The 13409-nt window shown below is 46.5% G+C and overlaps 1 protein-coding gene across 1 annotated transcript in view; it reads left to right on the forward strand.

Moving 5' to 3' along the window:
• The first annotated feature begins 8671 nt into the window (after positions 1-8671).
• Positions 8672-13409, forward strand: part of Rab11fip3 (RAB11 family interacting protein 3) — a 75938-nt gene continuing 71200 nt past the window's right edge. Inside the window, exon 1 of the mRNA XM_051181053.1 lies at positions 8672-10669. Coding sequence (XP_051037010.1) covers positions 9026-10669 — 1644 coding nt within the window. The 5' untranslated portion in view covers positions 8672-9025. The remainder of the gene's footprint in view (positions 10670-13409) is intronic.

A 13409-nucleotide genomic window follows, 5' to 3' on the forward strand; every position in this document is an offset into this window, starting at 1 on the left:
GGCAGGCATAACTGAAGCAGTAATGAAGAGTGTACCTCTTGAGACAGGACAGTGAGGCAGAGAGACACACCCCTCCCACAAGACCACACCTCCTAATCCTTCTCAAACAATCCCATCAAACAACTGATGACTAAGTGTTCAAACATATGAGCCTATGGGGGTCATTCTTATTCAAAGCACCACAGTACCCTAGTAGTTCGTTTTCTTATTGCTGTGAGAATTCCTCACAGAAACAATTTAAGGGTGGGAAGATTTGAGGTTATGTTCTAAGAGGGTTCAGTCCAGGATTGTTCGGTCCCATGCTTTTGGTAGAGCATAGCAACAGCAGAACAGGTTCTTACCTCTTGGCAGGTGGGAGTTGGGGGAAGACAGACATTCAGACAACATTCATCTATACATGGACCCACGTACTCTAAGGATCCACTACTAATGTCCCACATCTTTAAATTTCTAGAACATCCCAAAATAGTGCCATTAACTGAGAACCTACGCTTCAATACACAAAAATGTGGGCAACACTCATGTAGTTCATGGCTAGCCTCCAATTTATTATGTAGCCAAGGTTAGCCTTGCACTGCTGTTCTTCCTGCTTCTACCTCCCCAGCACTGAGATTACAGCAGTGAGCTGCCATACTTAACACTATTTTCTTCTTCTTCTTCTTTTTTTTTTTTTTTTTTTTTTGTGGTTCTAGAGACTGAACCCAGGGTTTTGCAAATGTTATGAAAGCACTGGTCTCTATCTTTAGCCCTGTCTCAGCCTATTATTCAAGGCACCCTGGTTTGTACATTTACTCACTTAATATTAATTCTGTTCTAGGCATTGTTGATTTTTTAAAATTACACTTGTTTATTTATGTGTGTATGTATTTATATATGTGTATGTGTTTATGTGTACAAATGTGTATGTGTGTATACTTGTGCTACTGCTTGTGTGTGGAGGTCAGAGGACAATTTGTGATCTGGTGTGTTAGTGTTCAACTGCTGTGAAGAGACACCATGACCATGGCAATTCATATTTATTTATTACTCTAGGTGTCCTTTACATCCTTTATTCTTTAAATTTTTTTTTCAAGCTGGGTGGTAGTTAGTTGCTCATGCCTTTTATCCCAGCACTCGGGATGCAGAGGCAGGTGACTCTCTATGAGTTCGAGGCCAGCCTGGTCTACTGAGCAAGTTCCAGGACAGGATTCAAAGACAAAAGAAACCCTGTCTTGAAAAACAAAACAAAAATTTTTTTCAATATAATTTACTTGTATTTTATATACTTTGGTGTTTCCCATGCACATATGCCCATATGAGGGTGTTGGATCCCTGGAACAGGAGTTATAGACAGTTGTGAGCTGTCATGTGAATGCTGGGAATTGAACCCAGGTCCTCTGGAAGAGCAGCTAATGCTCTTAACTGCTGAGCCATCTCTCCAACCCCTTATATCATGTATCTTGATCCCATTCATTTCCTTTCACCTTGCATCTACCCTCTGCCCTTGCACTGCAGCCCCATTAAAACAAAATTTAAGAGAAAAAAATTAAAAAGGAAAAATTAAAAACCTCATCATGGAAGTTGGAGTGTGACACAGTAAGTCATGCTGTAAACTCCTTTGTCCATATATCTTTACTTGCAAGTGTTTGAGACCTTTGGTTCTGCTACACTATCAATGCTGGATCCTCACTAGGACTCCTCCTTGGGTAACCTGTTGTCGCCCTGTGTTGTAGAGATCCTGCAGCCATGGTCTGTTGGTCAGCTTCCTTCTTGTGTTCCAGCAGCTCATGGATGGAATGGATGTTGGGGTCAAGTCATAACCCTGGGTCTGGGCCTGGGCAGCTGTAGGGTTGGCCTGCCAGATGAGAAATGGGGACACCTCCCCCATGTTTACAGCGTTGGATCTGGCTCACCCATACCTGCACTAATAGGGTTGGCTCTCCTGCTGTTGCTCTTATGACCATGGGGCCAGCTCTCCCACTTGCCCCAGGCATTAATAGATGGGGGAAACTCTCCCCTTCCCATGCTGCATGGCAATTCTTATAAAGTAAAGCATTTAATTGGAGTTGACTTTAAGTGTCAGAGGTTTAGTCTGTTATTGTCATGCAGACACGGTGTTGGAGAAGGAGCTGAGACTTCTGTATCTTGATCCACAGGCAGTAGAAATAACTGTGTATCACACTGAGTATAGCTTGAGCAAAGGAGACCTCAAAGCCCACCTCTACAGTGACACACTTACCCAACAAAGGCCACACCTACTCCAACAAAGCTACACCTCCTAATAGTGCCACTCCCTAATAGGGGCCATTTTCTCTCAAACAACCACAGCTGGTGTTCTCCTTCCACTGTGTGAATTCCAGGGAGTGAATTTCAGTATTAAGGCTTGCCAGCAAAGGCCTTAACCCTCTCTGCCATCTTCGTAGGTGGGTGGACATTTCTGTGTTCTGACAGTAAGCTCTGTCCACCAGCCTGCTCCCAAATAACCACACAGAGACTTACTATATATTAAAATGCTGAGCTGATAGCATAAGCTTTTTAGTAGCTAGCTTTTACAACTTAAATTAACCCATATGTCTTATCTATACTTTTTCAGCACAGCATGTTCACCTCCTGCTTTCTCTGTGCTTCCCTGGCAACTCCTCATGACTTATCTGCCCTTCTTCCCAGTGTGCTCTTAGTCTGGCTCTCCTATCTAGCTATTGGCCAGCCAGCCTTTTATTAAACCAATCAGAAGGCACCTTGGCAAAGACACATCTTCATGGTGTACAAAAAGATTATTCCATAACACATCTTGCTGGCCATTTTGTTTTTTTGAGACACAGTCTTCTTTAGCCCAGGCTGATCTTGAACTCTCTATGTAGTTGAGGTTCTTGAATCTTTGGTCCTCCTGTATCCACCTCCAAAGAGCTAAGATTACAGGTGTGCTTCACTGTGCCCAGTGGGGCAGCTGATAATTGTATACCCTACGCATTTCAGTTTAGGCCTGCAACAACTTTATTTTGCAAGGTGCCTTCTACTAATTCATTTCTCTCCACTTATTCATATGCCCCAATGTTCATCCTTCCCACCATGTCTTAGTCAGGGGTTTCTATGGATGTGACAAAACACCATGACCAAAAAACAACTTGGGGAGGAAAGGGTTTATTTGGTTTACACTTCCATCATTGGAGGTAGTCATAACTGGAACTCAAGCAGGGGTTGTACTTCGAGGTGGCAGCTGATGCAGAGGCCATGGAGGAGAGCTGCTTACTGGCTTGATTGCTCTGGCTTGGATCAACTTGCTTTCTTATAAATCCAAGAAGCCTCATTTATCTATCAGTTAATAGCACTTACCCAAGACTCATTACTGGTCAAAGTGCTGACAGCAAATTACTTTTGAATGCTCAGCCTTAGATGGAACCTCTATATCATCCCCTCCAAAGTTCAAAAAATATTGCAGAGAGGGCAAAAGGAGTGTAAGAACAAGAGGACGGAGAGGAATGCTGCAGAAGGCTGTTTTCCAGACATGATGTGATTGCTGTGCACACAGACTCATAGCAGCTGGGATCATTTGCACATGATCTATCATGAATGGGCCAGGGGTTTGTCAATTCCCACTGTTCTCTGAAGGACTATTAGTACTTAATGAAGGGAGAGAGAGAAGGTACTGTTTTTCAATGGTGTAGCCATTAATAAACTGCCCACATTTTGATAAATAATCCCCTTTGTGGAAGGACTTTCTCCCAGTGGTGGTGGGGTCACTAGGCAACATCTAACCCTATTAAGGTCCCAGTGACAAACCAAAGTAGGATTCCATCAAAATTCACCATGGAGAACCAAGGAGTTCATTAGGCTTGTTTACAGACCTTGGGTAAGAAGTTACAGGCAATTGTGAGGATGATCCTAAAATAGCCATTCTGGAAGGTCTGCACCCAGCATGAAAGATGGTTTCCCCATGGCTGCACAAGTGGAAATCCTTTTCCCCAGTCCTTCCCAGTCTATATATTCTACCTCACCCTAGATCTCAAGGTCAATCTAATCAGGGAAGAATTGCTTATAACTTGCTGAGGAGTGTCTGGATATGGAGGTATCCAGGCCTCCTTGTCTATAAGAAGTGCCAACAAGGGGGCTGGAGAGATGGCTCAGAGGTTAAGAGCACTGGCTGTACTTCCAGAGGTCCTGAGTTCAATTCCCAGCAACCACATGGTGGCTCACAACCATCTGATTCCCTCTTCTGGCAAGTAGGAATACATCACTGTGTACATAATAAATCTTAAAAAAAAAAAAAAAGTGCCAACACAGTCAGCAAGCCTAGTTATGATGATATTTTGCAAGCAGACACAGCTGATTTTATGAAGATGACAGTTGATTTACTCATATGATAAGGCTGTAGAAAATCTTAATGCTTTTTTTGTTTGTTTTTTGAGACAGAGCTTCTCTGTGTAGCCCTGGATGTCCTGGAACTCACTGTGTAAACCAGGCTGGCCTTGAATTCAGAGATCTGCCTGCCTCTGCTTCTGCCTCCTAAGATAAAAATTGGGATTACACCATGTGGTAGGCAGAGGCAGGATGATCTCTGTTGCTGGAGTTTTCTTTCTGCCAGGTCCCTCTGCTGCTTTTCAGCCCCAAATAAATACACGGACCCTATATTAGTTATAAAATGGTTGGCCGATGACTAGGGCTTCTTATTGGCTAGCTCTGTCTTAATTATTAAACCATGACTACTAATCTAGAGAATGCCTGGTGTGTCCTATCTCCCCGATCTCTACGTGGCATCTCTTTGTAGTCCCTCTGGCTGCCTTTCCCAGAATTCTCCTAGTCTCCTAGTCCCGCCTATTTTCCTGTCTCTATTGTCCAAACTGTTTTATTCATCAACCAATAAGAGGAACATATATACAAAAGGACATCCCCTATCAAATCTCTGTGAGTTCAAGGCCATCGGTCTACAAATCGAGTTACATGACAGTCAGGATTACAAAGAGAAACCCTGTCTCAAAAAACAAACAAACAAACAAAAAACCAAACCAACCAAACAAACAACAAAAAACCCAAAACCAAAAAAAGAAAGAAAGAAAGAAAGAAAGAAAGAAAGAAAGAAAGAAAATGGTATTAAAACTTTGTGTCACTAAGTCTGGCTAATGCATTTTTTTCTTTTAAAGAAACAGCATCACTGCCAGGCTCACATCTGTATTCTCATCATCAGGATGCTGAGGCAGGAGAATCTTGAGTTGAAGGCCACTTAGGGATACATAATGAGTCCATTTCTTTTAAAAATGTTCATTATGTGTGAGTGCATGTCTGATGGCAAAAATGTGGAGGTCAGTTTTTTTCCTTCTATCTTTTATGTGGGTTCCAGGGGTTGAACTGATGTCATCAAGCTTGTATAATAAGCACTTTACCTACTGAGCCAATGTCATTGGCCTGGGATACTATATCTTAAAAGCCAAAAATACCAAGCCAGGCAGAGGTGATGTTTGCCCTTAATCCTAGCACTTGGAGGCAGAGGCAGGTGGATCTCTCTAAGTTTGAAGCCAGCCTAGTCTACAGAGTGGATTCTAGGACATACAAAACAGAGAAACCCTGTTTTGAAAAACCAAAAGCAAGCAAACAAAAAAAGGCCCAAAATACCAACCAGCACCCACATGAGATTTTTATGGAAGGTAATGTATGTTATACATTTGGTTATATATATATATATATATATATATATATATATATATATATATATGCATATATATATATGGTTATATGTAATAATCATTTTATTGGAGAAATAAAAACACATTGTACAATTAAAATATAGACAAGTCTAGCATGGTGGCACACATTTGTAGTCTCAGTACTTGAGAAGTGGAGACAGGAAGTCAGGGGTTCAAGAAAATTTTACAAAGTGAGTTTGATGTCCTACTTTTAGGGGGAAGAAAGATATAGACAATCAAAAATTAATTTAAGTGGCTGGAGAGTATGCTCAATGGTTGAGGACAGTAAGCTATATGGCTAACCTGGGTTTGGTTCTCAGCATCTACATGGCAGCTTACAATCTTTGTGACTCCAATTTCAAGGGATCCAATGCCTGCTTCTGGCCTCCACAGACATCAGGAATGCATATGGTGCACTTACATATATACGGGCAAAATGTTCATACATTTAAAATAAATATTTAAAAAAATTAATTTAAAGCCTGCCAGATTCATTTTCCCAAATGGTACAACATTTTGTCAAACACCCTGGAAGATTTTTGTTTTTATTCTTTTTTCTTTTGGTTTTTTGAAACAGGATTTCTCTGTGTATTCCTAGCTGTCCTAGAACTAGCTCTTGTAGATCAGACTGGCCTCGAACTCACCAAGATCTGCCTGCCTCTGCCTCCTGAGTGCTGGGACTAAAGGTATGCACCACCAACACCCAGCTCCCCTAGAAGATTCTTTAAATATGAGATGTACAGGTGACTGGAGAGTGCATTGCTTTTTCAAGGGACCTGAGTTTAGTTCCCAGAACCCACACAAGAAGCTCACAACTAGCTGCTTGTAACTGCAGCTCTAAGGTGATCTATACCTTCAGTCTTTGTAAGCATCTGCACTCACATGCATGTACACACACATACACACGTACATAATTAAAAATAATAAAAGTTAAGGTTAAAAAATATGTACAGACTACATGACCTGATCATTCTGGTACTTTCCCTGGGTTAATTGAAATTTATGCCGTACTGGGTCTTCCTCCACAGGGAGTCCCTGGCTTGGAATGGCAGTGAGTGTGTGGAGCCTTAAGAGCAAAACCTTTGGCTCTGCCAGCCCCAAAGTTTTGGGCCACCCTTGCAGATATGGCAATGACAGATGAATATGGGAAAAAGAAGGCAGAGAGAAGAAGATTAATTTAATCTGGTCACAATGGGACAAATAGAGAAAGAGGTTCAGTGATCCCATGTCCACCTTTCCAGTATTGACATGAACATTGGGTGTAAGAAAGGATGAATGGGCAAGGGAAGAGGTGATCATAACTAAACAGTCCTTTCAGGGTGTGTTCTGATTATCAGGTCTCATCGTTTGAGGGGAGCAATCTGGTTCTCATGTGTCTGCTCCAGGGTGTGGCCTCACATGCAGGGAGGGTTACAGCAATGACTTATATTTCGACCTTCACCTTTGCCTGTAAAGAGTCAATGTTCTTTTCAGCAAAAGTGGCGCTGCTGCTTCTTTTTTCTTTTTCTTCTTCTTCTTTTTTTTTTGTGTGTGCTTTTTTTTAGGGGGGGGTTGTGTCTGGCCTGAGATTGATGTCAACACTTCTGCTTCAGTTTCAGTCTCATGTGTATACAACTGTGTGTGCCTGTGTTTGTGGAAGTCAGAACTTGACACCTTAAAGTGTCTAGTGTCCTCCTCAATCACTCTCCACCTTATTTTATGTGTATGTGTGCATGTATGAGAGAGTCACTTTTCTGACTGAAGCACCCTTCCCAGCCTCCACTTGCTGTTTTTAAACTGTCTCTCCACTTGGTCCAAGCAGGAATGTGTATATTTTCCATCCAGTGGTTCTACTTGGACTCACAAGCCATGGAAGCCATAAATATTTTTCTTAGCATTGGCACACAACAGGAACACCTGCTCCTCAGAAATGCCAGCCTTGTGCCTGACTGAGAACACCAAAGACAGATGAATACTTACCACAACATCCCTAAATAGAAAGGCTGACACTCACTGGAAGTGCCTCTGAGAATGTTAGCTGGCCAAAGGCAGTTCCTAGTCCTTGCATTTGATGGAAGTGACTTTATCCTTTGCATGCATTTTCTTTACAGAAGTGTACAGTTCTTACAAGAAAACGAGATTATAGTTTGGAGAGGGAACCATATCACATTCCTTTTCCCAAAGCCAGCAACACAAAGCCTCTTATCATGCTGGGAATTTTGCCATGGGGATGACTCAGGAGACTGTACACCTGGAAACAGAGTTCAGTTTTTAGCTTTTGCCAAAACTGCTTATGAAACCATACTTATCTATGGAACTCACGAATGTAAAAAGTGGTTCATACTTTCTCCTTGTTCTTGCCCGAATGCACCTCATTGGATCCCATCTGGCCTAGTCTACCGCTATGCACCCCTGACTTTGACTCCTCTGATGACTAAGGCATTGGGTGGCAAACTGGCGATCAGCACTGGATATCAAATTTTAAAACCTGTGTGGAGCAGGTGGGGTCAGTTAGCTTGGGCTACGTGAGTTGCTGTTTCAAAAGGACACCAAACAACAAATGAAAGGAAAACAAAATCTGTGCCTCCGCACCTCACAGTGCGCTCCTGTGGAAGAATGTGTGAGCGCCTCAGATCCTAGCCTTGTCTGGAGTGACTCTGGGCAATTCCTCACCTGGCGCGGCTTCAGAGCGCTCCTATGCTTCTATTTGGTGGTAGCCCTCCCATTAGTATTCTGTTCTGTGCTATCAGCTTGTGAAGGAGTCACACAGGAGAGACTAGCGGTTTCTCTCGGTTATGGGCATATTTGGTTTTCTGTTCAGCAGTGTTTTTCCAAAGCCTATCTTCACGTGCCTTTCCCGCGACATCACACTTCGCTCGCCACACCCGCGCAAGTCAACCTGACCTTCTGAACGGGGGAGATCACTGTCGCCCCTAATTTGCGCCCGCTTCGAACCCACATTTATAGCAACTCATGGGGGGCGTGGTCAGACTACAGGACGTGGTGACGTCACGCGCGACGGAGGGCGGGCCGGCGCCGGCGTACCTCACTGGGTCCCTCAGCTCTGGCTCTCAGGCTTCATCCTTCACTGACCGGCCGGTACCTGTATCCCACCGCCCGCTCCCCGCCGCCGGGTCCTCACATCGTCCGGACCGAGCCGCCGACATGGGCCCGCGCCAGCCGCGCTGCGGGGCCTGGAGCCGCTAAGGCGCGGTGCGAAGATGGGCGAGGGCGGAGCAGGGCCCGAGCGCCAGCGCCAGCAGCCCGGGCGCCCCGCGCGCGCCCGCCCGCGTCGCCGCGGGGATGCCCGCGCCCGCCGCCGCGCCCTGAGCGCCTTTGTCTGCCTCCCGCGCCGCTCGCATCATCCCTAGTTTAGCCGGCGCCGGATCATGGAGCTGAGCCAGCAGACCTCTCTGTCGGACCACAACGAGCCGGCGTCTGGGCCCCATCGCGGGGTCAAGGGGCCGGTGGGGCCCGACGCTCCTCGCGGCTGGTCAGATGAGCCCGAGGAATACGCCCAGCTTCAACGGTGGCCAGAGGGACCCAACGCGCCAATCTGCTGGCTCGAAGAGGTAGAGGAGCCTGACGCTCCTAGCCTCTGGGTCAAAGAGCCCAACGCCCCTCGCTGCTGGTCCCAGGAGCCCGACGTATCCTGCCACTTGTCCAAGGAGCTGGAGGAACCCGACGCCCCTCGCTGCTGGTCCCAAGAGCCAGACGCACCATGTCACTTGTCCAAGGAGCTGGAGGAACCCGACGCCCCTGGTTGCTGGTCCCAGGAGCCCGATTCATCCTGCCACTTGTCCAAGAAGCTGGAGGAACCCGACGCCCCTCGCTGCTGGTCCCAAGAGCCAGACGCACCATGTCACTTGTCCAAGGAGCTGGAGGAACCCGACGCCCCTGGTTGCTGGTCCCAGGAACCCGACGCCCCTGTCTGCTGGCCCCAGGAGCCAGACGCACCATGTCACTTGGCCAAGAAGCTGGAGGAAACCGACGCCCCTGGTTGCTTGTTCCAGGAGCCCGATGCCCCTGTCTGCTGGCCTCAGGAGCCAGACGCACAGTGCCACTTGGCCAAGGAGCTAGAGGAGCCCGGCGCCCCTGGCTGCTGGTCCCAGGAGCCCGACGCCCCTGTCTGCTGGCCTCAGGAGCCAGACGCACAGTGCCACTTGGCCAAGGAGCTAGAGGAGCCCGACGCCCCTCGCTGCTGGCCCCAGGAGCCCGACGTACCTTGCATCTTAGCCAAGGAGTGGGAGGAATCCGAATCACCGCGTCTCTTGGCAGAGGAACTGGAAGAGCCTGACGCCCTTCACTGCTGGCCTCAGGATCCCGATGCACCGTGCTTTTTGGCTGTGGAGCTGGAAGAGCCTGACGCCCTTCACTGCTCCTCCCAGGAGGCGAACGCAGGGTGTCTCTTGGCCGAGAAGCCGGCGGAGCCTGACGCCCCTCACCTGTGGCCTGGGGAACCCGATGTACCGTGCCTCTTGGTCAAGGAACCAGAGGACCCCGGTATACCTCGCTGCTGGCCCGAGGAGCCCTATGAACCAGATACACCCAGCTCACCGTGTTTCTGGGGCAACGAACCAGAGGAGTCCGATGCATCTTGTTGTAGGTCGGAGGAGCCCCAGGTGCTGTGCCTCTGGCCGGAGGAGCAGAACGCAACGCGCTGTTGGCAGGAGGAGCCCGATGCATCTTGCTTCTGGCCAAATGATGGAGAGGAACCCAAAGTTCCGTGTCTCCAGTTTACAGAACCAGAGAAGCCCAAAGTCCCGTGCAGCTGGCCGGAGGAGCTGGAAGACTGCTGCGCTACGCGGGGCCTACCCTTAGAGCATTTGCCCTCCGAGAGCGAGCTGCTGCAGGCATGTCCCGGACCACCCTCGGACCCAGGCCAGGCGTTGTCGCTGTCCAGCGAGCCTGGGACAGCCCAGGAGGAGGGTGCGCGCCTTAGGACGGTATTTGACGCCCTGGACAGGGATGGGGATGGCTTCGTCCGCATCGAGGATTTCATACAGTTCGCCATGGTCTACGGGGCGGAGCAGGTAACCAACTGACTACGGTTCTGGTCCGGAGAGGTGTTGCTGATTTCTGTTTAGGGTAGTTTTCCGGAATCCCCTCTTCCCTCTTAGAGGAAGGTATACCCACGTGTCAGGTGCCCCCTCCTCTAGCGTTATACTTGCTGCTTATTTCTTAGAACCAGGAGTGGGACACCCTCTTCAGTGCCTCGCTTCTGCCACCCATGTTAGGACATCAGAGGCGAGGCTTGTAGATGCCTCTTGAGTAGTTAGCTTACTATGTATTTCCCATTTGTTGTACTAGGGTTTTGTTTGAGAGATAGTGCAGTTAGAGGTCAGAAGTACATAGGAATTAAAAATGGCTGGAGATGTAGATGAGTGGAAAAAAGATTTGCTTCATGCTTGCGACCTGGAGCTCAGGATTTCTGCTCTACAGTAAAGTGAAGTCAACAAGCACAAAATAAATCTTAAGCTGGACATGGTGGTGCATTCTTGTAGTCCCAGCATTTCGAAGGCAGAGATAAGAAAGGATTGATGCAAGTTCAAGACCAGCTTAGTGCTCTACATAGTGAGTTCAAGACTAATCCGGACTACAGAGTAACACTCAGAACACACAGATGCATGCACACACTAGAATATACGAGTTCTGTACTATGATCAAGAAAAGGGAGCCCAAGAGTTTCATGGCACATGCCTAATCTAGCTGAGCCATCGGGGCCTTCACTTTTACAGGAGAGGTGAGATGCATTGCAAGGTAACAGAGGCACAATTCATGTGCAATGGTCCCACACATCTACTACAGCTCCTGGGGAAGCTGTTCCAAGACCAAGTCCTTGTCCCCTTCAGCCCTTAATTGTTTGTGTTGAAGATGACAGCAGGGCTGTTTGCTCTGCTAGTAACCCAGAAGGCATCAACTAGGTTATGTGATCCCCTTTATATATTGGTTGGAAGTCTCTGAGAAGACATCAGCTAGGCTACATGTTCCCCTTTATTTTACTTATTGGTTGGATGTCTCTAATTTTCATCTGTTTGTTCTCATGTTATTCATGCAAACATTTGTTAAGTGGGTGTTCAAGTACATTTGCATGTTTGAACTTAATGGTCTCTAAGAAAAGAGATAAAAATAAGCTGGATGTGGCACACACATCTGTAGTCCTTGCATTCAGCATTCAGGAGGCTGAGGCAGGTGAATGTCAAAATTGAGGTCAACCTGGATACTTAGCAAGGCTGTCTCCAAAAACCAAGGGGGAGAAAAAAGCAAAGTTGATATATTTCTGTTAGTCATAATATTAAAACTTCTCTACTGTTCTCTCCATAGAGCAGTTGGAAAGAACTGGGCACTGGTTAACTCAGGGCTCCCTACTAAGGACACCTGGGGCCAGCCAGCTTCCTGCAGGCATTTTAACATTGAGCTCTCTTGCTGGCCTTAATCCATAGAGCTTAGTTTTTGTAGTACTTCCCTTCTTGTTCCTGGCCTGGAGAAGTCTTTCCAGTGCTTGGCAGTTGTTTACTGGTGTGCTGTATCTTCGCTTTAAACTTATTCTTGCCTCTAGATCCAGTCCTACTGAGAAGGCTATGCCAGGCCAGAGCTGCATATGCTCCTTGCCATGACCCTACTATTATGTTTTCCCTGTATCATTGCTATAGTCCTTTGAGGTGGTAATTAGGCAAGCAGTTTTCACCCTTATTTTAAAGGTAAGAAGCTAGAAGCTGGGAAAGGCTGTATAGCTTACCCAGGCCTCACTAGACTAGGGCTGGGGAGTCTTTCTTTTTTAGCTCTTAACCCACAGATGGCTAGGTGTAAAGGTTTGGGGTATTTCTGCCTAATTTCAGTTTAGTGAATTGCATACAATTCTCTTTGAGAAATATCTTTGGTCATCACCTCCCCAACTTGATTACTTTGGGAAAAACTTGGCTACACTTCTTGCCCCTCCCTTAATCCTCCTCCTTAAAGGGCCTCACCTTGTAATTCTGGCTGTCTTGGAACTCACTACGTAGGCCAGGCTGTCCTCAAGCTCACAGAGATGTACCCGTCTCTGCCTCCAGAGTGCTGGGATTAAAGGCGTGAGTCACCATTCCCAGGGCTGCACATTCTTGAATACAGACTAGAAATGGGTTAGAAATGGGTGGAATTTGCAGTTTGGGAAGTCCTGATGGCCAAGGGTTTGTTGGGATAGAGAGTGGAGGGAAATATTCTAGGTCCTTTTGTCTTTTTAGCAGCTCATGAGGAAGAGATGTTAGGTTGCCTTTGCCTCCTGGGGTTGTGGAGGAGAGTTCTTGCTTTCTGTGAGTGGTCTTACTGTTTGGAGCAGATAACACATAAAGGCATGAAAGTTAATCTTTACGTCAGTGTAAAATGAGGTCTGTAGCTTTCATGACTTGCTGAATACGTTGCAGAGGAGCAAAGACAGGAATATTAACCAATAATGCAGAAGTTTAGAGAAAAGCAAAGCTAGCAGTCCCTCAGTATCTGTGTTTTGAAAATTTTAAGATAAAAAAAAATCTTGAATATACATAGTAGAGAGAGCTGGTGAGTATTGCCTCTTGAGATGCCCCCTAGAGTTCTCACTCAAGGCCCAGTAGCGTTAGGATTCAACTTACCTGTGAATGTCCCTCCACTTCTTTTTAAAAGATTTACTTTATTATTTACTTATTTGTGTGTCTGTGTGAGACATACATGCAGGTGCCTGCAAACCTGGAGTTCCAGGGGCCTGTGAGCCACACTTGACATGGGTGCTGGAGAGTGAACTGAGTCTGTGGAAAAGCA

This window comes from Phodopus roborovskii, unplaced genomic scaffold, assembly GCF_943737965.1.
Source record: "Phodopus roborovskii unplaced genomic scaffold, PHOROB, whole genome shotgun sequence".
NCBI classification, from domain to species: Eukaryota; Metazoa; Chordata; class Mammalia; order Rodentia; family Cricetidae; genus Phodopus; species Phodopus roborovskii.